A 26,663-nucleotide genomic window follows, 5' to 3' on the forward strand; every position below is an offset into this window, starting at 1 on the left:
GATGAACTATTTATTCACAAAACAGGATGATTGACCCTCAAAAGAATTATGCTGAGTGAAAGAAGCCAGACAGAAAAGAATATATACTGTATGATTGATTGCCTGTGTAGAAAACTCTGGAAAATGTAAATGTAACTAATCTTTGGTGACGAAAAGCAGATCAGCGGTTGCTGGAGGGGAGTGAAAGATTACAAAGGAGCACCAGGAAACTTCTGGAGGTGATTAATAAGTTCACTATCTTTATTGTGCTGACATTTTCACAGATGTATGTGTGTGTAGAACTTATTACACTGTACACTTTAAATATGTGTTGTTTATTGGGTGTCAATTTTACGCCTATAGAGCTTAAATTTTTTTTTAATAAAAAAAGAAAAAGATGTAAGAAGGACACTGTTCTTGTCAAAGTTTCTTCTTAAGTCATGAAAACAAGGTGGTATCCTTGCTCCCATGGCTCAGCGCAAGCCCATCACCACAATAAAACATGTTATTTTTATCTCCGTCCAGGTTGCGTGTCTGATTAGCAGGTCAGTCAGAGGTTTCCTCCTTCAAGAGCATCTGGGTTTGCAGGGAGCTCCCCGCACCATCCGAACGTCTGTGAACCACCCTGGGAGGAAGACACAGCCCTGGTCTGGGAGCCACGGCTGCTTTCCTGAGGGGAGGCAGTACTGGTGTGCCAATGGATCTCAGGGCCCCGGAGTAAAGCTTGTCTACACTGAGGATCCCGGAGGAGGACAGAGCTCAGACCACATGGTGACCTGGCCACATGCTGGGCAGTGCCGCTCAGAGGCTGCTTCCTCCCTCCCCCGTGCTCTCTGTCTCCGGTCTCCTGGAGGAATATGACAGTCTGTTGGCCATGCAAAGTAAAATGTGTCCCCCATCCTCAGGAGGACTGTCACCCTCCTGTGGCTTGGAGCTTGGGCTAAATTTGGAGTTACATTGTCTGGGTCTGGCACCCCACGTGGCGTGTTCCTCCAGGTTACTGCAAGCTGCAGTGGGTTCCGAGGGGCCGGGCCTGCCTCTCCCTGTCCTGCCTCCACTGGGTCTGAAGGCAGGGACTCCATGTCAGCACTTCAGGACTAGACCCTGCCTGGACGCATAAGAGAGCATTTTATGGCTAAGAATCAGAAATTCGGAGAGGCACAGTCACGGGCTAGTCATCCAGCACATGCGGGAGGAACGGCCTGGAGCACAGGGCTCTTGCCTTCCTGGTCATTCTCTCTCACTGGTCAGTCTCTCTAAGGCCAGCTTCTTGCTGGTCAGTGCTCTCTCATTGGTCCGTCTCTCTCACTGCAGCCCTCTTTGTTCATTTATCCCACAAATGGTCTTTGAGTGCCTACTATGTGCTGGGAGCTGGGGATTTGACTGTGACACAATGGCTGCCTGTGTGGGCTTCCCCTCCACGTGTCTGTGTAACACGCTTGAACCCAGGTAACAGGGTTCTCGCACCCAGGAGCTGTAAATCTGAGAATGTCCTGCCGTGCGTGAGGGTGTGCGGTGGAGCTCCTGGAGACGGCCACTAGGAACGCGCCCGGGACTGAGCCCTGACCCACTAGACTTTTCTCCATCCACTGACGACTGTCTTTTTCCTCACAAACCCTCCAAAATATCCAGGCTTATATTCTCCTCTCCAAGTCTGACATTTTGAATGTGTGTGGGGAGCAGGAAGGATGGGAAGGCAGGTCAGAAGTCAGTTCTGGACTGAAACAAAGTAAGTCCAACATTCAGCTTCTCGAATGAAGTGAGAAGCTAAGTCATTCCAAACGAGCACACGATTAATATGGAGGCAGCTACAGACTAGCACAACATCACAGCCCAACGCTGTCGGCCTGCCAACAGCCAGGCTGGAGCGGGCTGGACACTCAGAGAGACGTGTCCACGGGCACGGGCCAGGGAGACCCAGGTCCCCCTGCTGCTCATGACCTGGGCCTGGCTCCTGCCCTCTGAGCGTCAGTGTCTGCGCACGGGAGTGAGAACCGGCCTTCCAGGGTTAGAAGAAGCTCTGCACATGGGAGTTTGGCAGCCCGGCCAGGAGCACTCGCCGACATGAGCATCCTTCCAGAGCAGGAGCCACTCGTCCACCCCAGAGAGGCCTCCTGCTCAGAGCACAGGCTGGCCATCTGTGGTCCAAGAACACTTTCCCTGAGGTTTCTCTGTGGACATGATCCAGGGCATGCCACGGTGCTACCCGGACCCCTGATGGTCCACGTGTGTTAATAAAACCACATTGAACGTCCAAAAAGCCATCTCATCGAGAGGATTTTATATGGACATTTCTATTTTGATAGCTGTGTATTTTTAAAATACGAATTAGACAAAATATAATTAGAAGGAATAATTATGTTCTAAACCATATCCTATGGATACCATTTAGCACAAGGCTAAGGTGAGAAAAATGAGCTGATTTAAAGTAGATTTAAAGAGAAGAGAAATTCAGATCACTTAAGAAATGACAAAGCGTTGTGAGGGAAGTACCTAATGACTAAAGTGGGGGAAATTTGCCTTCACCCACGATTTGAAGCATTTCCCTTTATTATCCTAGGCCCTGTCCTTCTGGGGCCCTTCCCTTCACGCCTGGCCCCGGTCCCACTTGATGGCGGGAGCCAGAGCTCTCCTTACACTGAGAGAGGGGCTGGTTAGATGAAGTCTGAATTCTGTTCAGAGGGTGGGGAAGGAAGGCACACACTGAAGGTGATACCTGGGATGTTTGTGTTCTCAGACAAATAACCATGATTTATTTTAAGACTCCTATAGACCAGCGTGTTCCCACAGAACCTTCAGCGATGACGGAAATGCCCTGGGCTGTCCAGGATTGTGGCCCCCAGTCACATGTGACTTTTGAGCACTTGAGATGTGGCTAGTGTGGTGAGGAACTGGATTTTTTATTTTATTGCATCTTAGTTAATTTAAATGTAAGTAGCCCCATGCAGTTCCTGGCTTCCACATTGGACAGGCAGCTCTCAGGGGCTGCTGGATGCTCTGGAGCGCTTAGAGCAAGGTCTCCTCTCTGGCGGGGGCTGACGGCAGTTCAGGCTGACTGTGTGTGCGTTTACAGCATCGAAACGACCCATCATTGAGGGGGGAAAACTGCGCAGGAGTCAGCAGTCCCTGCCTTCCACTGTCTCCACTGTCCATCAACTTTGTTCCAAGCAGAAGCAGAAGTGCTCCCCACCGTGTCCCCCGTCTCCGTCTCTCTCCGTGTGTGTGTGTGTGTGTGTGTGTGTGTGCGCGCGTGCCTCTCTCTCTCTCTCTCTGTCTCCATCCCCGTGTGGAGGTAGGCGTCCCTACATTGTTGCTTGGCCCCCAGGAAATGGGAGATGGGAAGGGGTCACCCGCCTGGGTTACTCCTGCAGTCCCTGTACCCCAACTAAGCCCCGGGCCCCTCTGCCTCCGAGCATGGGGCACTTTGGCAGTGACCCTGCCTTCTGCAGTGTCCTTCGGGGACTCAGGGTCTACTCTCCACCCTTTGGGGGCTCCTCTCAACCTGCAGTCCCTGTGCTTGTTTTGCTCCTGAATATGGCTTTGTATTTAATTTTTGTACTTTGTACTTTTGCCCGGATTTGGTGGTGGGTGGGGGGCTGCAGCATGTGCTCAGCCCGCTATCGGGAAACAATTTTGTAATGAACAAAGTTAACATTTTTTACAGAAGTTTAGTGAAGCTGTTCCCTTTGCTGGCCTTCCGAGGGATGGCAGCCAGGCAAGTCAGACTCAGTCAGCCGCTGGCATTGGCTCGAGGAGACTACTACAGAAGACTTCCGTCACCACAAGTGACCTGTATGGGACTTAGCCACACCCATGCCTGGCCGTCCTGCTGGCCTAGCCTGGACGTCGTGCCCCAGGCCTGTTGGTGAGTGGCAGACCTTGCTCCATGGGCCTTTGCGCCCAACCCAGAATCTGCTCAGGCCTCGCCAGCCCCTCACCCTTGCGAGTTTCCATGGGAACAACTTTCTCTTTGAAAATTCCCTTCTAGAGGGGACTGCCCTGGGGTCGGGAGGCTGCAGCCCTCGGGCTCAGGGATGTGGAGCAGACTCTGCATGGTGCTCACTGTCTGCTGCACCGCTGTCCCTGCCGCCCAGCTGTCAGGCCAACAACAGAAGCGGGACGCGTTGATGGGCCACTTGGCTTTCCAGGCCCTCTCTCTGGGATTCTGGGGTGATCTTTCTGGGCCTCAAAGGTTGGCAGTGGCTTAGTTAATGTCTATGGATCATTCCGAAAATCTTTAATGGAAAGCTCTACAGAAGTAAACGGCGTGTTCGGTTTAGCGGAATACCGCAGGTGAGAGGGGAGAAACCTTATTCAAAAGAAAGTGCACCCTCCTCTCTCGAGACGGACGTGGGTCAAATGCAGTCATGGGGAAACACAAAGAGCTCCCGAAGCCGAGAGGCCAGGCACCACAGGGGCCCAGCAAGGTCGGGACACGCACTCACTTGTTCCCCTGACCCCACCCAGGAGTGATGGGGGTCTGTGTGTCCTGAGAGGAGGGAGGAGGGGGACGGTGTGTCCTGAGAGGAGGGAGGGGGTCTGCGTGTCCCGAGAGGAGGGAGGAGGGGTCTGCATGTCCCGAGAGGAGGGAGGAGGGGGACTGTGTGTCCCAAGAGGAGGGAGGAGGGGTCTGTGTGTCCCGAGAGGAGGGAGGAGGGGGACCGTGTGTCTCGAGAGGAGGGAGGAGGGGACCGTGTGTCCCGAGAGGAGGGAGGAGGGGTCTGTGTGTCCCGAGAGGAGGGAGGAGGGGTCTGTGTGTCCCGAGAGGAGGGAGGGGGACTGTGTGTCCCGAGAGGAGGGAGGAGGGGGACTGTGTGTCCCGAGAGGAGGGAGGAGGGGGACTGTGTGTCCCGAGAAGAGGGAGGAGGGGTCTGCGTGTCCCGAGAGGAGGGAGGAGGGGTCTGCGTGTCCCGAAAGGAGGGAGGAGGGGGACTGTGTGTCCCGAAAGGAGGGAGGAGGGGGACGGTGTGTCTCGAGAGGAGGGAGGAGGGGTCTGTGTGTCCCGAGAGGAGGGAGGGGGTCTGTGTGTCCCGAGAGGAGGGAGGAGGGGGACTGTGTGTCTCGAGAGGAGGGAGGAGGGGTCTGTGTGTCCCGAGAGGAGGGAGGGGGTCTGTGTGTCCCGAGAGGAGGTTGGAGGAATCTGTGTGTCCTGAGAGGATGTTGGAGGGGTCTGGGTGTTTGGATCGAAGAATGGCTCGGTGGCATCCACGTCTCATTGTTGGGTGTTTCAGCCAGAGCAGGATTGGCTTGTCCAGGGTCACCCTGTTTCGGTGAGTCCTGTGTGGATGCACAGTGGGCCCCATGTGTGCCTTGGGCAGGTGTGATATCGTGGGTCGCTGAATTTACAACTGTTATTGATCCAGGAGCACCGGACTCATTTCCATACAATCAAACCTAAAAATCGCAGCCTGGAGGCCTCGGGGTCTCTTGATCCTTGAATCCCTGTTCTGCTTTTTCACCTGTTGGTTTCGCTGAGTCCCAACATTCAGAAATGGGGAGATTTTGTATGGAAATCACGCGTGTGGTAATTGCCCTGGGATCTCCTGTGCCCCCCACACCAGGCTCCAGTGGCTCCTGCCCGCGGTGGCCCTGGATACAATGGGTGGCCCCTCCTCGCTGAGTCTCCTTTAAGATAAAGCTCAGACTTCGCACCCCATGTGCAAAGTGCGGCTGGGTGCTGGGGACACAACAGATGTCCCCTGTCCACACAGGATGGAGTGTTCAGGAGCCCCATTCCAGAGCCACAGGAGCTGCTCTTGGGACATTCCTGGTGCACCTCCTGGGACCAATGCTGAGAGCGCTGGGGGCACCCTACACCCTCGAGGGGGCAGGCAGAGCCCGGCACCCACTCCCTTCTCCGACCACAGCAGCAACCTTGTTCCACCCAGACAGCTCCCACTTTCTGTAAAAGTTAAACAGAAAAGAAGCTGTCCCCAGGAGTGTGCCATTGCACATAACACATCAGAAACGGGGGAGGAGGGCTCCAGACTCAGTTTCCCCTCCTGTAAAAGGAGCAGGTTGACTGAGAAGGTCAGAGGCCCCTACAGAGTCAGAGGCCCCTTCAGCGCTGACATTCTGGGTGTTTAACAGCCAGTCCCAGCTCACTCCTCTGATTTTCCTGAGACTTCACACTGAGGGCTGGGGGCCGCTTGGATAAGGCTCCGTTCCTCGGAGCGCAAACACATAATTTTCTTCTGACAACTACTGGCCCCATGATTGCACAGAAAGAGCAAGGGCATGTGAGAACAAGACAATTACAGCCCCATTCCTCCTTTTTTTTGAGCTCAGCCACTCAGAACTTTTCAAAACACACCCTGCAATTATTTTCCGAGTTCTCCAAACCCCTCTGGAAAGAAAGGACACCAGACCCAGAAGGCGTTTCAGTTACAGGTCCAGTGAGACCCCAGAAGCAGCCCTCACTCTCCCCGCACAGGCTCCCTGCCCCTCAGGGATCGGGAGCATGGCCTTCCTTCTGCCCTCACTCCTGGCCCCACCAAGCGGGGGTGGCTGGGGACACAGGGGACGGGTACACACCGGTTATGACGTGTTGGGTTATGCGTCACATAAAGGGAGCAAAGATTTTTCGACTTTTCCACATGGGGTGAGAGCTGTCCCTCTCACAGGCCAAGGGAGGCAAGTGGGAGAATCCTGCAAAGTCTCCTCTGGAGGTTCGCAGGGTGCAGGCTGGCGGCCTTCTACAGTGAGCACGACACTCTCAGCTGAGATCACACAACGGGCGTGTGGCCCGGGCCAGCCTGCAGAAAGGTGTGGTGTGGCCTGAACAAAGTCTTGGTTTGCTTGGGGTAAATGTTCAAACAGCTGCAAACTGTAGAGTGTAGTATAAGGATGAGCCCCAGGGACCCATGGCCAGCTCCAGTAATGACCACCTAACGGCCCATCTTACTGTCTGTTATGGGCTGGACTGTGTCCCTCCGAAAATCCACATGCTGAAGTCCTAACTCCAGGACCTCAGAATGGGCCTGTGTTTGCAGATATGGCCTTCAAAGAGATGACTGAGTTAAAACGAGGTCATACGTGTGGGCCCTAATCCAACATAACTGGTGTCTTTGGAAGAAGAGGGACACAGACACACACAGAGGGACGACTGTGTGAGGACACAGGGAGGAGACGGCGTCTACAGGCCAAGGAGAGAGGCCTCGGGAGGAACCAGCCCTGCCGACACCTTGATCTCAGACTTCTAGCCTCCAGAATTGTGAGCAACCAGTGTCTGCTGTGTAAGCTGCCCCAGCTGTGGTATTTGTTACACAGCCTAAGCTGACTGATGCACCATCTCTACCCTCACCCACCACCCCTGCCCCAGGTGATTTTGAAGCAAATCCCAGACATCATGATGTTTTCTGGCATACAGTGTTTTTAAAGGGTTTCGATTTGTTTCCAATTATATAAAAACCAGGGTTATCGGGCTTCTCTTAGAAAAGGAGTTCCAGTGACACGAGGCACTCAGCCAGCGGGTGCTCACGGACTCAGAGGAGGCGCTCTGGGGAGAGCAGAGTGGCTGTCTCCCTGCTCCCCTCCTGGCCATTGCAGCATCCTGGGATTTGTCACTTCCCTTCGCCGAGCTGACCAGATGAGCAGGAAGAGAAGGTTGGAAATAGAGGCTCCAGGCCAGCCCCGATTTCACATTTCCCTGTTCAGACCATGTGCCCTGCACAGCCAGTGGGGTTTCTCCTGCCAGCAGACCAGCCTGCTGGGGAGTAGGGTGCCCCTGCCAGGGCTTGGGGAGATACCTGGGCACTGAAACCAGGGGCGACACTGCCTCACCATGACCTACTGTGACCCGGGCCAGCGGCCCAAATGGTGGCTGAAATACTGCAATTTGCTGGAAGCTGCATGTGAGATAGAAGCTTCCAAAACTTGGCTCTGATGCAGACCAAGAAATGGGGAGGGCCACACCGCGCGGTGTCAGGGTTCACATCTCCATCTCATCACCTGCCAGTCGGGTGTCATGGTGTCTGATTTGCCACAGCTCCATTTGCCCCCTACAATGGAGACTGAGCAAGGTCATTAGGGGCTGCCCTCTCCTTCCGGGCCTCTGACCCCTGACAGGGCGGGAGCAGCCCCTGCCCCGCAGCACACCGTGGGGCCTGTCCCTGCCCTGGCTTGACCTGGGTCATGCTCGTTCCCTGTCCACCAACCCATTCACTCACCAACAAGGAGCACTGAGCACTCCCGAGGGGCCAAGAGGTGACAGAGCAGGCCACTGTGGTGGAAGGCACGCTCTACTGCGGGAGACCGGAAACAAGGAAAGAAAGAAAACAACGGAGTGACTTGCTCCATGGTGGAGAACAGACATGGTGACAAAGACTATGGGGCAGCCGGTTGGGTCTCATGCTGAGTGAGGGTCTGGGCTCCCCTGGAGGGGCGGGGGGCAGCCTGTTGATGTGCACGTGACACACTGCACACTGTGCATATTCAAAGTGCACCGTGTGGTAAGTTTTGTCAACATACACACTGGTGATGTCACTAACGGAACAGCGGACTTGTACTCTCTTCCAGAAGTCTCCTTCTGTCCTCTGCAATCTCCCAGCCCCCAGGGCCCCCAGGTATCATCCCATCCCTGGAGATCCCACCACATTTGCTGTAAGGAACACGAATGCAGCCACTCAGCTCAACTCCTTTTCTGTTGAGCTTCACTCAGCACAACTTGGGATTTATCCGCCTTGCGGGGCTTTTGGGAAGTTGATTCCACCCTGTTGCCGAGAAGGATCGGAGGGAAGGATGGAGCGCGTAGTGCCTAGTACTCGCCTGGGCAAGGGCGGTTCCAGGTCTCGGCTCTTCTAGAGAAGGCTGGTGTGAACATCAGTCTCTGTGAGGACTTGTGCTGTCACTTCTCTGAGGCCAACACCTGGAGTGGCTGGGTCACAAGGTAAGCAGATGTTTAACTCTTTAAGAAGCTGACAAATTGTTACCCGAAGTGCTCACACAAGTTTGCAATCCCACCAGCAGCGTGAAGGTCCCAGTTCCTCCACAGCCTCACCAGCGCTCGGCGTGCCCGGTGCTTTTAATGTCAGCCATTTCAGCGAGTGCGGAGCGGATTTTAATCCGCATTTTCGTAATGACTGATGATGTTGAGAATCTTTTCCTGTGCTCGTTTGCCATCCACAGCTTGTCTTTGGTGAAGTATCTCTTTAAATCTTCTGCTCATTAAAAAAATTGGTTTGTGTTATTATTGCATTTTTAAAATTCTTTATGTCTGGAAACAAGTTTTCGATCAGGTATCAGTCTGTGGCTTGTCTTCTCATTCTCTTAACAGTGTCTTCTGAAGAGAAGTTTTTAATTTTGATGAACTCCGATTCACGAGTTTTTAAAAAATATATTGTGCTTTTGGTGTTGTATTTAATAAATCTTTGCCTAACTCAAGGTCATAAAGATCTTTTCTTATTTTTTTCTAAAATTTTTACACTTTTACATTTTATATTTGGGTCTGTAATCCATTTTGACTTGATTTTTGTATATGGTGAAGTATGGATCAAAATTTTGGGTTTTTACACATGGATATCCAACTGTTTCAGCCCCATTTGTTGAAAAGATTATCCTTTCTTCACTGAATTCCTTTGTGCTTTTGTTGAAAATCAAGCGTCCATATATGTGTAGGTCTGTTTCTGAACTCCTTATTCTGTTCCATTGAATTATTATTCTATCTTGATGCATTAGCACACAACCTTAATTACTGTGTTTCACGATATGTTTTATTTGGGTTATCTATTTCTTCTTAAGTAAGCTTTGGTAATTTGTATCTTTCAAGTAATTTGTCCATTTCATCCAAATGGTCAAATTTATTGGCATAAGATATTCATAACTGTGCTTTATAACCTTTTTAATATCTATGGGATCAGTCTTGATGTTACCTCTCTCATTTGTGACATTGATAATCTGTGTCTTCTCTTTTTTCCTGATCAGTCTAGCTAGCGATTTTTCAGTTTTATTGAGTTTCTCACATATTGGCTTTTGGTTACATTGATATCTCTATTGTTTTCCTTTTATCTATTTCAATGATTTTTATTGTTCAATTTCTTATGCTTATGTTGGATTTAAACATGTGTGCTCCTCTTCCTTTGCTAGTTTCTTAGGTGGAAGATGAAGTCATTGACTTGATCGTCTTCTTTTGTGATACAGGCTAGGTGTTATCAATTTTCTCCTAAACACTGCTTTAGTGCGTCCCACCAATTTTGATATGGTGTGTTTTCATTTTCATTCAGTTTAAATGTTTTTCTAATTTCTCCTTTGATCCATGGGTTATTTAGAAGAGTGTTATTTCATTTCCAAATATTTGGATATTTTCCAGAGATCTGTTGTTGATTTCTAATTTGATTCCATTGTGGTCAGAGAACATCGTTTGTATGACTTGAATCCTTTAGAATTTATTGTCCCTCATTTTGATGGCCCAGAATATGGCCTATCTTGGTACATAGACCATGCACACACAAAAAGAACACGTGTTCTGCTGTGGGGAGAGTGTTTAGAAACGTCCACGAGACTGAGCTGGTTGACAGTGTTGTTCACGTCTGCTATATTCCCAGTGATTGGCCACTCAGCAGAAACAAGAGGGAGCTCCAGCCCAAATTTGGTTTGGATGTTGATATTGATGATGCCACTACACACATGCCAGGAGAGGATGAAAAGGCTTGTTACTCACATAATGAGACTTTCAGGTCCAAAGAGGATTGAGGGAGCAGGGAAGGGAGACTGGCTTGGGGTGTTTTTATGGTGCTTGGGGGTAGGGTCAGGATGGTGGCTTCCACTCATGGCATGAATTTCCCACAGCACCAAGGGAGGGAGCACAGCGCTTCTTGTCTAAGTGCCCAGAAGCGGACAGAAGGGGAAGAGGGAGGGTGAGGCTTAAACACTGTCAGCAGTCAGACGCCAACAATGGGAAGGAGTCAGGCTTTATCACGGTGGTTTTCTGTCCACTTGTTCTATCAATTATCGAGAGAGCCATGTTGAGTTATCTCACTATAGTTCTGGTTTGTCTATTTCTCGTTGCAGTTACATCCATTTTCCTCAAGCATTTTGAAGCTCTGTGATTGGGGAAGAAACACTTAGAATTGCATGTTTTCTTGATGAGTTACCCCCTTTTCGTTATGAAATGATGTCTTTGCTCTCATAACAAGCTTTGCTCTGAAATCTGCATTGTTGGATGTTAACAGAATTGTTCCGGCTTCCTTTTGACTGATGTTAAGATGATCTCTCTTTTTTTTTTGTGAGGAAGACCAGCCCTGAGCTAACATCTGCCAATCCTCCTCTTTTCGCTGAGGGAGACTGGCCCTGGGCTAACATCCATGCCCATCTTCCTCCACTTCATACGGGATGCCGCCACAGCATGGCTTGACAAGCAGTGCGTCGGTGCGCGCCCGGGATCCGAACTGGCGAACCCTGGGCTGGCGCAGTGGAGTTTGCGCACTTAACCGCTTGCGCCACTGGGCCGGCCCCCAAGATGATCTATCTTGTCCATCCTTTACCTTACCTATGGGTCTTTATATTTAAAGTACATTTACTGCAGGCAACATACGGTTGGATCTTTTTTTAAATCCAATCTGACAATTTCTCTTAGAGTGATCAGATGACTTACATACCATTACAAATGTGGTTATTGACATACTAGAGTTAAGTCTATCACCTTGCAATTTGATTTTATTTATCTCATCTGTTCTTTGTTCCCCTTTTCTCTTTTCTGCGGCTCTGTGTGCTTAAGTTCCAAGCCAGGAGCTCTGTGGCCTCTGCGTCGGTACGCTGACCAGCCCTGTGCAGCACACCTGGTGTGCTCACCACCGTCCTCATCCCGGATGCCAATGCTTTAGAGTTGGGGAGGGATGCTCAGCCCCATCAGCTCATGTGCGGTGCAGCAAAGGGAGCAGGGGGGTGGCTCCTTTCAGTTTTCTGCCACAAATATGTTTTGATGTGCCCTCCCACTCTCATGTATATATATTTGGTATTCACTTGATTTTAGTTTTAAAATTTGTGCAAGTAGAGACAAATATATACAGATTCCATCTTACGAATGGATTGTGTACCAAAATTATTTAATAAGCCATGAGCTATGGACTGAATGTTTGTGTCCTCCCAAATTCCTGTGCTGAAGCCCTAACCTCCAGTGTGACTGTGTCTGGAGATGGGGGCTTTATGGAAGTAACTGAGATTAAATGAGGTCATAGGGTGGGGCCCTGATCCCATAGGATCAGTGTCCTTATACAAAGAGGAGGAGAAGCAGGACACGCTCGCTCTCCATGTGCTGTGTACAAAGAAGGGGTCATGTGGGCACGCGGTGAGAGGACGGGGCCTCCGCGCCAAGAGGAGGCCTCAGAATGAAACCCACAGGCTGGCACTGCGATCCTGACTTCTGGCCTCCAGGGCTGTGAGAACTGTCTAACTTGCCTCGTCTGTGTGCCGGAGATGCAGGTGTTTTTGTTTCCCAAAGAAAGGACATAATAAATCAAGGCTGGGCTCACAGGCCAGAGAAGGAAATGATTTATGCCCTGGGAGTGTAGTACTGGGACAGCGTAACCTCGGTCACGCGGAACCCTTGGGGACACTTCCTTTCGTTTGCCGGGTTTTCCTGGGTCATGGAGAACCGACCAGCACTTTAACAAGATGCACATTCCAGAGCTGAAGCTGCCCAGCCCGGAGCGGAGGCGCACGTCCCACGCACACACCGGAGAGCGGGCGGTGGGGACACAACGAGGACGGAGGACAGAGTCTGTAGCTTGGCGCCGTGGCCCCGCGGGAGGAGCTTGGGAGAACCTGGAGGAGGCTGCCGTCCCTGTCTGCGGGGGGCCCGGGCTGGGCCCTGAAGCTGCCGTGGGGGAAGGCGCCATGCATGAGGCAGGTCCTTTCCATTCCAGAAATCCTCTGAGTAGCAACGAGCACCCCTGCGGGCTTCTGCCCAGAGGGAGGGTTTGGCCTCCGACCATGATTCACTGCACAGCAGCTGCGCTCTTTGACGGCTGCTCCTGGAGGTGCGGGATGCAAAAGACACCCTTCGGCTCTGCCCTGGAGGCTGAAGGCCCAGTGTGACATGTGAGACGCACACCGAGAACTCTCCATGAAGGGCTGAGCCTCTGGTTCCCACGGAGGGGAGATCCCGAGGGCGGGAGGGCCGGGGGACCCTGGAAGCCTGGAGGAAGAGGAGTTTTGCAGCAGAGCATTGCGGGAGGGTGGACAGTAGCGGAGGGGCAGAGGTGGGGTGGGCAAATTGTGTGCCGCAGCCAGGTCTGAAGCAGGGGACACATTTGGAGGGTGAAGCCAACTGCAGAGAGCCACGGACTCCCAGACAGGGGTTACGCTCACCCTGGGGGCTCCAGAGAGCCGCTGGGCATTTCTGAGCAGCGGAGGAGGCTGGGCGCGCAGGGCCCCTGGAGGCCAACGCGCAGGATCCCTGAGTGTCAGCTGGACGTCACCACCCCCTGCCCGTCCTTCCACCTGTGCTGATCAAACGGCAATCGAGAGCTGCTTCCAGAGGGCCGTCCCCGTTTGTAGGCTGTGCCCAGTGTGGGGTGGGGCAGACTCTGCTACTCAGGGTCCCAGGAGGTGAGGGGGTGCCCATAGCTCCCGCTCCAAAGATGTGTTGGGGGCCATGGGAAGCTCTCAGCTGTGCTGTGGTGTGAACAGTCTTCAGTCCGTCCAGGTGTTCCATCCCAACCTCTCCCCTCGTCCGCCAGAAGCTGGCCTGCAGTCAAGGAACCTGGGTGCTGCCCACACGGAAATTCTGGAGGAACCCTTGGCCCTCTCAGGCTCTTGTGTCCAAGGGCTGTCACGACCGCGTGCGAGCCCCTGGCTGGGCTTCCAGGTCATCTGCCCTCACAATCTTCACCATTACCAACAGTTACTACTATATTACCACCGGTGTTGACCATTAGCACCTGGACTAGTACTGCTTAAAAGGAATGATTTAAACGAGTTTGCCGTCTGGAAAGGTGAACTGCGCGTTACTACCGTCAATAGAAAATCAGTAACAGGAGCCGCAGACAGAGGGTGACAAAACGAACACAATGAAAACACGCCATGTCGTGACACCTGGCTGCGCACCTGCCCGCTCTGCTGTCCCGGGAGAGCAGGGGTCCGAGGCCACCGCATGCGCCAGGGTGTGTCCGCCTGAGCTGGGCAAAGGCACCAAGTGGTGGGAGCTGGGTGGGTGGCCCCCAAGCGCGTCCCCTAACCGTGCCTGCAGGCCGGGCAGCTGTGGGGAGGTGGGAAGCCCATGGCGCTCTGCTTTCTTCAGCCAGTTGGACGGGAGTTGAGTCTCAGGGGCCGGCATTCTGTCTTGACAAACATGACGTTTAGGGACTCATATGACAAGGGCAAGGTCACAGCAGCATATGGGGACATCAGTGGTGACACAACCCAGGTGCTGCTGTCCCTCCCCAAACTCATCACTGGAGGAAACGCTAAATTGCAGAGATTAATGAAAACAAAGACGCAAACCCCCAGCGGATGTGTGGGGCCCCGACGTCTATGCCAGACCCTGGCCGGCGTGAGCCCCTCCCTGCCGGCCAGGCTGTGTTCTCACCACCGCGTGTTTCCCCGTAAGGCTGCTTGAGGTTTCCCACTTTCACACTGTGCGCTGGACCCCCCACCCTGGGGGTGCAGCCCTGTGAGGGCCAGTGCGCCTGGCCTGCCACCCACCGTAGCCAAGCTCTCAGGTGCACGTGGACTCTGGAGGAGGGGCTGTATCGGGCCGCCGTGGATGCCCGCGGTGCCTGGGGGTGGGTGACAAGCCTCCAAGTGACATGCAGCAGCAAGCTCGAGGAGCGGTGAATGAATGGAGAGCTGTGCGCACAGGCCCAAGTCTGTACGGGCTGAGGGCCGTCACTGGAGATGGACACCCTGCCCGACCTCCCGGGGTCTGACCTCCAGGGCCCCACAGAGAATGGGGCTGCCCTGGGAGTGACGAGGAGAACCCCTGAACACGGGAGCCAGGTCGCCACGATCCATGGCCTCGGCTGCTTCTCTAATAGGAGGGACCTTGTCACCTGTCTGACCCGTCCCATGCCATCCTCACCTGAGGACCCTGAGCCAACAGGTGCACCAAAAGGTGCCGTGTGAAACACAACCGTTCACCACCACACCCAGGACCCCCACGAAGGGCGCCCCAGACTCGTCCCCGCCGTGGCCCGGGGCTCCTCCGCACCGCACTCCTCACCGCACTCCGCACCGTACCCGTTCACCACCAACTCAGCACCTGCCTGTCTGGGGCCACCGGCAAGGAGAGTTTGAAAAACCAAAGTCCTTTCTCCCCTAAAATATTTTTTATTCTTGCATTATATTTGTGTTTCCAATTGTGAATAAAAAATGTTTAGAAAGTGGTTACAAAACAGCATGAACCAGACATGAGGCGCGGGCTCGGCTTCTCCGAGAGACGACACGGGGCCTGGCGTCGGGGTCTGGTCCGCCTGCCTGGGCTCAGTCGGGCTTCTCACTCTCAGAATCTAGAAAACAAAACCGCCACAGCTCATTACAGGCCCGACGCGGTCACACGAGGCCCTGCTCTCCAGGAAGGTGGACCGGAGACACCAGAGCGCTCATGCTCCTCGCGGGCTGGGTGGCCTGACCGCGGCCGCGCACCGCACAGACTGAGTGGCTCCCACAACCGACAGGGCCGCCCGGCACCTGCGTGCCCGCGGCGTCGGACGGAGCTGCCTCTGGCTCCTCGGGCAACCGGGAGAGAAGCAGCAACCCCAAGGTGCCCGGCCTGGGCCCAGGGCCAGCGCTGAGATGAGGTGCCCAACGGGGCCGGGGGCCCCTCCCTCCAAGAGCAGTGGGACCAAGCCAGACCGCATCTCGGCGGGAACGCGGGATGAGCAGGCGGGGCAGGAGGCGCTGCCACACCCAATGTGGGCACTTGCAGGGGCGCAGGCCGCTGAGCTCGAGGCCATCAAGGGTGGGCCAGCTGGGCACACGTGCTGAGCCCCAGTGGGGCCTCCCCAAACCTGCACCTGCCCCAGGCCCTGCGCCTACAGGACACAGAGCCCGTCATGTGACTCCGGGGTGGGTAGCCCGGCCCCACGTCCTCCTCTCACAAGCCTGTGAGCTGATGCTGATCCAGGACAGGGGACAGAGCAGCCTTGCCTCCCCCCAGCTCTGTCCATGTGAGTCATGCAAACCCGGCTTTCTGTGAGACAGCCCACATGGATGGGGTCAGAGACGCCCCTTAGTTTGCCACGGGACTCATGCCCTCCATACAGCAGACCCCGCTGCATGTCTAAATGCAGTTCAAGTTCAGCGTGATCAAAAGCCGAGTGAACAGGCCGACTCAGGCCTGGAGCCAGCAGAGCTGGGTCCTTGGGCCCAGGCCACAGCCAGCGGGTGCCGTGTGTAGAGGACAGGGGCCCCACCCAACACTCTACTCTCGTCCCCCAAGCTGGGTTGGCTCAGCATCCACCACACCTGGCTCTAGCCAGGGAGACGGCACCCGCCACTCGGCGCCCACGCCCATCTCAGCCACCCTAGCCTCCTGGGCGAGGTGTCGACCGTGAGCACGGAGCTGTGGTGAAACTACGCCCAGGACAGGGCAGCACTGCCTGCCCGGGCTATCCGCTCCTGTCCCCCCTATGAGGCTGGCCGGTTAGGCTTTTACGTGGACAGAGGGTAAGAAAAAGATGTTGTTCCACACTGTTTTCGAGCAAAAATGTTTATTTTTCTCCTTCATATTTACAGTCTCTTGGGGTTCTGTGCCACTGACCATCTGTGTATAAAGCTGGGACTCCAATCCTATGTCCGGTGCAGCGGGGGGGCGGGGGGGGCTGCCTCAGGACCAGGCGCACGTGATCCTCAACAAGGGACCCAGGGCCACGTCAGAGAGGACAGAAATCTCTTACTACAGCATGTGCCCTGGCAGAAGATTCTGCCTAGTCGCCTGGAAAACTCAGTTCTAAGTGAATTGATGGAATAATAGATTTAAACCAAAATAATTTAGCCACTCCTAGTGAGGTCCCAAAGTACAGCAGGACTATAAAGTCATGGCTGGGTGGCCCAACCAGGCCCCTCCCAGCAGGAGGTGGAAGCATCTTGGCCAGTGAGGAGCGGGGCCCTCAGCTCCCTCTGGGGGTGTCTGGTGCCCTCGGGGATGAGCCCCACTGAAAGCCCCAGGAGAGGAACCCTCCCGCCCCGGCAGGGTGGCCTTGGTGCCTGGAGAGCAGTCAGGGCTGGAGGTGGATGGAGCATCCTGGGAGCACTCAGCAGAGCAAGGCCCAGGCGGACACAGGCCTCAGTGCAAATAAAGGAGAAGGAAGGCAGGCCGGCACGAGGGTCAGCGGGATCGCCCAGCAGAAGCAGCCGCGCTATCTCTGCAGGGTGGGCACCCTACCTGCGCTCCTGCACCCAAACACTCGCTTCCCTCCCTACACTCACAGCAGCCCAGCCGGCTTTGGGTCCTGAGGGCGTGTCTGCTCACCTAGCACTTTCTAGCAGGTTCCGCACAGCCAAACACAGCGGCTGACATTCCTTACTGGGAGACCACCTACCACTAGCAACGCACCGCCCAGTAACCACACATCCTAGGGTGTGTGTCCATCTCTCTGCTCTCAGCACCCCCAGAAGCCCAGAGAGACCTCATTTTATGAATACAAAGCAGAGTTCCCTAGCATTTGCAACGCATCAATATTCAAGATGGATAATTCAATTTTTTTTTCAAAAAGGCATTTACAATAGAAAACTAAAGATCAGACTTTAGCTTCAGATTTGTAAACCACTCATCTTTCTGCAACTTAAAATGGGAAACTACGATATCAACGCACAAGCCGATCACAAATGAAATACACCTTTTCCAATATATGATTGTTTTGTAACATCTCTTTCCATCAGGGAACGGAAAAGCTGGAATTCAAGGCACTGTACTTCTGCAGGATGATCACAATGTTCTAACCACCAATTCAAGCACAGGAGGAGGTGCAGAGACTGAGTGTAGACCAGGGGACTAGGAGGGGACAGCGTCTGCAGCAATAAAGGAAGCGAGGATGCCGCCCACACCGGCTCCCACACTCGTGGGCAGGCGGGCCAGGAGGCAGAGGCCCAACCACCACCCGGCTCCTCTGGGCTGTTCAGTTCAGGCGTTCCATCTGGTAAGTGGCTGGACAGAAAGCTACGTGATCCGCAGCCTGGGGCCGGGCTCACTGACTGAAGGCGGCTGCAAGGACACAGGAAGCATGGCGCCCGCTGTGCCCATGCCTGGCCCCCAGGCGGGGTTCCAGCTGCCCACGTGGGCTGCCCAGGGTGCCCAGGACACTGGAGTCGGGAGCAGGCTTCTGTACTGGCCCAGAGGCAGTGCACAGGGTGGGGCTGGGAGGCCGGAGAGGGCAGTACCTGGCATGGGTACAGGCAGGACCGAGGCGGCTCCAGGAATGACCGTGGTGGGCAGAGGGCCAGGCGCTGGGGCCAGACACGGCGTCCCCACTGCTGTTCGAGGCGTGCTCATCTACAAGACAAGAAGAGGAGGGCACACGTGGCTGTAACCAGCTGGCCTCCCCACTGGCTCCAGGGATCCCCACAGTGTCTCCCTCCTCGGGAGAGTGTCCTAGGACCTCCATGGGCGCCTTCCAATGGCTGACACCGGAGTGACAGCATGGGGCCAGGAAGCAGCCACCCTCCCTGCCTCATTCCCTACAGCTTCAGCCCGGCCACCTCTGGACCGCACACGATGGCTGTCCATGGGCCACGGAGTTCGGAGCAGACCCCGCAGGGCCGGACCCCTGGAGGCACAGTGAACACCCCCCACCCCCACCCAAAGGCCTCCTGCTTGACTGGTCAGACCCATGGCAGGAGGCGCTGTGCGGGGGCGTGCACCAGGCAGAGGCGTGTGCCCAGAGCCCACAGGCAATGGCAGGGCAGCCCCTGCGCTCTCCACACCCAGAGGACAACAGCACAAGGACAGGGAATAGAGCTGCGATGGCTGGTGAGACCAGTGTGGCCATGATGCAGTAACCTGATGAGGCTACTGCGAGGGAGGAGACGACAGACGGGCAGCCTCCAAACCCTCTCACCCGGCAACTGTAAAAAAGGTCACACGTCAAACCAAGCAGGGTTTCCCAGAATGCAATGGTGCTGTCCCAGCGGGAACCACTGCAGCTCCCCGCAGCCACACCCCAAGGGAGAGCCCACATGGTGCCCTCCACAGACGCAGCAGGGCATCTGGGCAACTCCACTCCTTCATGGAGGCACAGCAGCCGAGGCCAGAGGGCACCTCCTCCATGTGTGGGGGCCCCTCCAGACCCACAGCCAGCCTTGGGCCAGAGTGAGATACCAAATGCACTTCCCCAAGCTCCCCGCTCCTAGTCAACACGCGTGGGAAGTCCCTGCCAACGCAAGAAAAGGAACGACAAGCACAGAGGGGAAAGGAAAAGGAAAACCATCCTCTTCTGCAGACGATAAGACTGTGTATGCAGAAAACCCAAAGGAACAGACAAACCAATTTCTAGCACTAATAAGCAAATGTAGCAAAACTGCAGACTACAAGGTACAGAAATTAATCATATTTCTATATACGAGAAACATACAACTGGAAAATGAACTTTAAAAACAATACAATTTACAACTGCATTCCAAAACATCAACTACCTAGGGATAAATTTAGTGAAGGATGTGTAACACCTTTACACTGAAAACTACGGAACTTTGCTGAGAGAAAATAAAAAAGACATGAGTAAAGAGAGAGATGTCATGTTTATAGGAAGACTCAATACTGTCAACACGTCACATCCTACCCAGTTGATCAACAGACTCAATACAATCCCAACCAAAATCCCCTAAGGCCATTTTGTTGAAATTAACAGGCTGTCTCTAAAATGTAGATGGAAATATTAAGGACCTAGAAATCTTGTTCAACTAGAATGTACTCAATGCCACCGAACTGTATGCTTAAAAATGGTCAAGATGGTAAACTTTGTTATAAGTATTTTACCACAATAAAAAAATTGGAAAAAAAGAGTGAAGTTCTGACACATGCCACCATGTGGATGAACTTTAAAAACATTATGCTGAGTGAAATAAGCCAGACACAAAAGGGAAAATACTGTGTGATTCCACTCATATGACGTCCCTGGAGTAGCCGAATTCATACAGAATAGAAAGCAGAAGGGTGGTTCCGGGGCTGGATAAGCAGAGCGACCAGAAGGGGGACTGGCAAATTATTTCTTAATGAGTAGTTTGTGTGTGGGATGATGAAAATATTCTAGAAATGGACAGTGGTGAAGGCTGCACATTGTGAATATAATTAATGCTACTGAATTATATGTGTAAAAATGACTAAAATGGTAAATTTTGTTATACAGATTTACCACAATAAAAAGAATAGTAAACCAAACAAACAAAACCTTAGCAAGAATCCCAGCCATCTGAACAACAGGCTTAGCAGAGCTGGCTGCCAGGCACAGCCCAGCACAGGTCCTACAGCCAACCTGGTGGCGTCCAGAGGGCAGCAGAGCCCCGCCTGCCCAGGGCTCAGGGCGCAGACCCCGTGGGGCCGTGGGGCCATGTTAAGGACTCTCAACTCTGTTCCAGAATAAAGGAGAGTGGACTTCAGGAGTCAGACTGATGGAGGTGTGGCTGTCAGGACGGTGCTGTGGGCATCCAGAAGTAAATGGCGGGTTCAGACTGGGAGTGTGGCTGGAGAGGGAAGGAAAGAGGTGGCCTCAAACACTGTCAGAGTGGCAACCAAGACAGACGACTTGAGCCAAAAAGCCAGTCCCAGCAAATTTTAAAGAACCGAAAACACATAAAGTTTGTTCTCTTATCACAGTGCAACTAGGCTAAAAAAAAGTAATAAAAATATCATGAGGAAATTAATAACTCTATTACTTCAAATCACAGTGGAAATTACAAACTATTTTTAACTGAAGGTTAAAGAAAATGCTACATATCAAAACCTTGGGGATGCAGCTAAAACCACTAGAGGGAGCGTCACAGCCTGAAGGCCGAAAGGATAAAAGGAAGGCTGGAAATCCATGAGCCGCACACCTCAAGAAACTTTCTAGAACAAAACATTAACCTAGACATAGAAGGAAAGAAATAATGAAAGGAATAATTTAATGAAACACAACAAAGAATATCATCAAAGCCCAAAGGAGTTCTCTGAAGAGGCGGTAAATGTATAAACCCCCAAGGAGGCGGTGTAAGGGGAGAGAGAGCACGCGAGAGAGCACGCGAGCGAGCACGCCCTCGGAAATCACCGATATCGGGGATGGAAAACAAGACATCGCCGCAAACCCTGCCAAATGGGAAAAGAGAAGGTCTTATGAACAACTTTATGTCAATTAACTTGAAAACTTAGATAAATTTAGAGATGTACCAATTGCCAGAAAAGCAGAGTTTAACAGAGAGAAGAAACAGAAAATCCAATCACACTAAAACTAGAAAAGGAACTGAATCCGTAAGGAAAACCTTCCCCTCGGGATGCAGAGACGAATGTGTGATAAACACGGCAAACCGTCAATCCCAGCGTGAGGGTGGCGGGTACCCGAGAGGTCACCGCAGAACTTTCAACTCTTCTGTATGTGTGAAGTTTTTTTAAAACAAAAGGTCATAGAGGAACCTTTTCACACTGAAAAAAAGAACTCTGGCCCAGACGGCTTCACCAGTGAACTCTGTCAGGAATAACACAATCTCTCACAAACTCCTCCGGAAGATTGAAAAAGAAGGAGCACTCCTCCTGCGAGCGGGTCTGGAGCGGCAGTCCCAGTACAGGAGCACACTGGGCGACAACACCCCAGACGACAGCTCCTCGCCTGGCCCCTCGCGAGGCCCCTCCGGGTGCCTGGGAGCTAAAGCCCAATGAGGGTGTCCCCAGGTGTGGCGTGCAGGCCCCCCCACTCCGCCAGCCTGGGGTCAGAGGGAGGACAGGGGCGTGGCCTGCCGGGATGAGGCCGCATCCTCTGGCTCTGGGCCAGTTCCACCTAGACCCCGAGCTGGGGGCTGTTCTGCCGGATCTGGGGTCGCAGCCCCACTCCTGCCCATCCCCCCAACCCCCTGACTCCGCTGCACCCTACTTACAGCCCGGGCCTCGCCAGGGGCCGAGGGCCGGCCTGCCGTGGCCTCCATGTCATGCAGCTTCTGTGTCTGCTTCAGCTGGTTGAGCGACGGCTTCAGCTGCGTGGTGCCCGCTGTCTTGCTCGTCCACTCGTCCACCAGCTTGTGCAGGTCGTCCGTGAAGGTGCCTTTCTTATTGTTGCTGTTGTTCACCTGCGTCTGGATGTGCAGGGCCGGCTGGGGGCCTGGCTCGGGGCCTGGGACCAGGCTGCTGGTGGAGGACCCTGGGGAGGCACACACAGGCCAGGGTTGGTGACACTGCACGCCAGCCCTGCGGCCGGCTGCAGTCATTCTTACAATGGTCTCGCTTAAGCCAGGCAACACCTTGCCTCAGGAGATGGTCTGCACTTGTGGGCCCCTGTGCCAGTTTCAGACACGGTGGAGCACTCCCAGGGGCCGAGGGGGACTGGGCTGTGCCAGGCGGCCATCACCCATCTCATCAGCCAGGCCAGGGGACAGGAGCCCAGCAGCTGGCAGTCTTACTCAGCACCCACTGTGCTCACCCTGCCCGTGATCACCAGACTCCTGCGTAAGAGCTCAGGAAACTCCTTGCGCAGCCGGACACAGACGGGAGCGAGTTCCTCTGGCCTCTGCACTCGCGGCTCTAACAAGGACTCAGAGGAGACACGGCAATGCTTTGAGCAGAACGCTCAGCACACAGCAGCTGCCTCATCTTCCAGCAAAGGGGACATGCTGGCCACAGCTGGATAGCTGGCATTCCCACGAATGTTCAGGGCCGGGTGGTTTGGGATTTAAGACAGAAACTGCACCTCTCCTCCTCAGAGCGTGTGGGGAAGGTACTAATAAAGGGCAGAAACACCTTGAGCCTTCCAACGTGGGTCCCCCAGCCGTCGGTGGGGCTGATGCCTGCGGCAGGGGAGCTGGGAGGCCGGGCGGCCCGGGAAGGCCTGGGGGCCACAGCTCACGTGGAGCTGGATGAACATGAGCACACCTGGCCACTTCACTGAAGATTTTTTTAAATGACCAAAACAGGACTTTTAAATTTTTTTTAATTGTCCCCTCTCTCCCCCGCAACACCTAATTTCTGGCTAGCAATTTTGAATAAGCCAATTTTTGCATTTTCTGCATTAAAAAAATAACCTAACGACCATCTCTTCAAACAAGCTGTTGCAAAAATGTAGTCTACTTTAGTGGCTAGCAATGAAAAAGCACAGACACAGTTAAACATTAGTGATGAGAGTTCACACACACAGAGCTATTTCTACATGAATGTTTCAGCCAGAAAAGAAAATGGGGGAGGAAAAAAACGGGCACGAGATGAGAGCAGTGGGCGGCCCAGGTAGATTGATACCCATTTCGTCCTGGCATCTCTCCTCTGGGGGGCACTCATCTTTAGCACTTCAGGGAAATACTCATTCCTACGGTTTTGGAAAAGGAGCCAATTAACGACTGGCAACGTGTGGACGTTCCGGGGAAGGAGAGCCTGCTAACGTGAACTGGCGGGAACGGAACTCTAGGAGCCACGCAGACGCAAGGGGCGCCCGCAGGCAGCTGTCCCGCCTGGAGGAGGCGGAGGGGTGCTCGCGGAGGGTGGGCGAGGAGCAGGCCCAGGCCCGCACGCCCTCGCCACCCTCGGCTCCTGGCCCGGCCGCGGAAATCCTGCTGTGCACTAGCCACAATAAAGCCCATGCGATGGAGAGCGGACAAGGGGGAAAAAACCCGATAATTACGACTGCTGTGCTCTTTGCCTAGACAGAGACGCTTCAAGGCAGACCCTGCAAGGAAAGAAGAAACGACACAAGACCACAGGGTTAGGCAGGACAGCACACACAGGGACAGGCCACCACATCTAAGCAAGTCATCAGTGTGCGAGGAGAGCAAAGGCCAGCAGTTCAGAGAAGGGGCCGGCCGCCGGGACTAACGGGCGGCCCGCGTCAGTGTGCGGGTTCACGCGAGCTTCGCCGAGGCGGAGGTGCCGGCCAAGCCCTAAGCTTCAGATAGAAGTGTGAGTGTTTTAGAAGCATATTCCAAAAAAAAACAGAAGAAAAACAAAACAAAACGAACAAAAAGCAAGTGCACTGCTTTGCTCCAAACATGAGCTGGGCGCCCCCTGGAGGCGGGAACCCACTGAGTCAGCCAGGGGGCTCTGCGGGCCAGGCCCGTGGGGGGTTTTCCAAGTGCAAAAAGATACATTGTTTTGTAGTTTTGAGGCCAATCCTGGATCCTGGATGCTGCCCTGGCCAGGCCAGCATGGGCGTCAAAGGGGAAACACGGGGGCCTGTCTCCAGAGGTGGGGACAGGGCCAAGCCCGATTCTCTGCAACGGCTGCTTCGGCTGGTATTGTGTCCACCGGGGCACTGAGAGGCCTCCTTGTCACCGGGCCACCACCGAGAGCTGCTGGACCCTGCGCTCCCCAGAGGCTGGCAGTGCTCGACAGATGGGCAGTCCGCTGACTTTAGTGTCTGCATGACCTGACAATCAGGGCTCACCTGGAGGGCAGAGGAGCTGCCGCACCCAGCTTATCCTGTGGCCTTCTAGGGAGCCAGGCAGGCAGAGGTGGGACAGGCGAGGACAGCTCAGGCGTCCCCAAGGTCACTCAGCAAAGCCACGCCAGCATGGAGGGTCTGTCTGCAGTCCCACCCACAGCCCGTTGCCCGGAGCACGGCTCCCTGCATACCCCACGCTCCCTGGAGGGCACCCACCACAGCGCCACGCCTGGCCCTCTCACAGTTGAAGGCAGGACACCGCCTGCTGCGTTTAGGGACAGGGCAAAGGTCAGCCCAGGCTCCTTGGGGAAAAGCTGTGTGCACTGGACTTGGAAACCTAGCTCAAATTGAGTTGTTCTTATTTTAATTCATCCTGTGAGTTCTGAGGCCGACCTAGGGAAAGGGAGGTGCTGTTCTGCTGGGGTCTCTAATGTGCAAAAAAACCCGGAAGGGCCGAGCAGAAGCGGTCCAGACCACCTGACTCTGGGTGGGAGCCTTGAAGGGCCTTTGCTGGTCTGTGTTCCCAGCTGGTGGAACTTGACTGGGAGCACAGGGCCCCCGGGGGGCTCCATGGGGTGCAGGGAGGAGGGTATGGTGGGGCACCAATTTCCCTGTCTGGTCCCTGTGGTGGCAGTGCCCCCTGAGCTGCAGCAGCCCCATGGGGACCACCCGAGGACATGGACTAACCACCCTGCCAGGTCCCTGCGGCCAACGGCAGCAGGTTCTTTCAGAAGGCCGCCTGTGCCCACCTGGCAGCTCCGTGTGTGGCAGAGCTCCACGTTCAGGGCCAATTCCTGTCATCCTGGCAGGAAGGGGAACACGCTGGCCACCACGGCCAGCTGCCTGCTCAGAACCGCCAGAGGGAGCCTGGGCCTGCAATCAAGCCCCAGTCAGACGTCACGGAAACACAGGGTCGGGGCCATCAGCCACCAGGACACTGTGCTCGGAGCCGGAGAGCAACACTGGCCCACTGAGCCCGCCATGCCCTCCTCAGATACAGACCCATGGTGACAGGAGCACGGATGGCTCCTGGCCCTCAGGGCAGCCCTTTAAACACAAACCAACCGGATTTGGGCCCCTCCACACCAAGGTCACGCCATCCGGCTCGGTACAGAGCTGTAGCTGAGCAGCCACCACGCGGCTGGTGACCAGCCCTCACTCACACCAGAGCCCTGTCCATTCTCAGGCAGCCCCTTGAGTCTACTCCTGCGTGTCTGTGCCCTGGCCTGGGTCCTGCCCTGGGTCCTGCCCTGGACGCCCACCACACAGACAGTGTCCGATGGACAAGCCTGCAGCCAGCCCACTCACCCTGCTCCGTGCTGGTGTACACACCCCCAGGTCCTGCCCACAGAGTCACTAGGCTACCAGGCAGCAACACAAGCGTGTGGGGGCCACAAAGGACCAACATGGGGCAGGATGGTTTAAGCCAGCCCCGCGCCGGGTTTCCCGTGGAGAGGGGAGGTCTCTCCCACAGGTCTTCCATCCGTGGCCAAGGCCCTGTGAAGAGCGGGCTTGCAGGCCCCAGAACTACTCAGAGAAGCTGCTACGTGGGTGGGGGCTGGGGGTGGGGAGACACGCAGCCTCACCCAGCTGCTGGGAACACCCTGTTTTTCCCAGATTGGGGAAAGGCAGCATGCAGACCGACCTAGCGTCTCGTCCCTGTGCGGCACGTGTCTGCAGAAGCCCCCACAGAGCAACGGCCGCCTGCCCTCACGGCCAGGCCAGGGGTCTTGGGCAGTGCCCAGGCCTCCATGCTGTGAGACCCCTACCCCGCTCGTCCCCACATTCACTGTCACGGAAACACAGGCTGCCCTGGTGTGCACAGCATGGCACTTGCTGCCATCGAGACCCTTGTCTGGCTGCCTTCTAATCCGAGGGTATGTGATGTGGAGAGACTGCCTGAGCCTGGGCTGGGCCCTGCGCCATCACCTGCTGCTCACCCCGGGGTTCAAACACTGACGCAGCTCACAAGGACCTGGGGGGCGGCAGCCTCAGTGCGATCAGCCGGGCGCCTCCCTGCCTCTCCCGTGACGAGAGTTTTTATCCGACACAGCATTTGATACTTGGTTCCAGCCCAGAGAAGAAATGGTCGTATAGCACCAAAATGCCATCCAAGGTGTCTCTGTACAGAGCCCCCAAGTTCTCAAGCTGAGAAAAGCACCAAAACTTGTCCATAAAGCACAAACTAGGAAGCAGCTCTGCCCT

General features: G+C 54.6%; 1 protein-coding gene across 6 annotated transcripts in view; it reads right to left on the reverse strand.

Moving 5' to 3' along the window:
• Nucleotides 1-15,228: 15,228 nt before the first annotated feature.
• Nucleotides 15,229-26,663, reverse strand: part of WNK2 (WNK lysine deficient protein kinase 2) — a 119,312-nt gene continuing 107,877 nt past the window's right edge. For 3 of the 6 annotated variants that reach the window (XM_058566082.1, XM_058566081.1, XM_058566080.1), the window contains exons 27-28: nucleotides 21,976-22,235; nucleotides 16,365-18,406 (exon numbers count right to left, since the gene is read on the reverse strand). In XM_058566082.1, coding sequence (XP_058422065.1) covers nucleotides 18,074-18,406; nucleotides 21,976-22,235 — 593 coding nt within the window. In that variant the 3' untranslated portion in view covers nucleotides 16,365-18,073. Of the gene's footprint in view, nucleotides 15,423-16,364; nucleotides 18,407-21,975; nucleotides 22,236-26,663 lie in introns of those variants that run through there. The other 3 variants (XM_058566084.1, XM_058566083.1, XM_058566085.1) reach the window with 3 other exon arrangements.

This window comes from Diceros bicornis, chromosome 22 (genome assembly GCF_020826845.1).
Source record: "Diceros bicornis minor isolate mBicDic1 chromosome 22, mDicBic1.mat.cur, whole genome shotgun sequence".
NCBI lineage: Eukaryota > Metazoa > Chordata > Mammalia > Perissodactyla > Rhinocerotidae > Diceros > Diceros bicornis.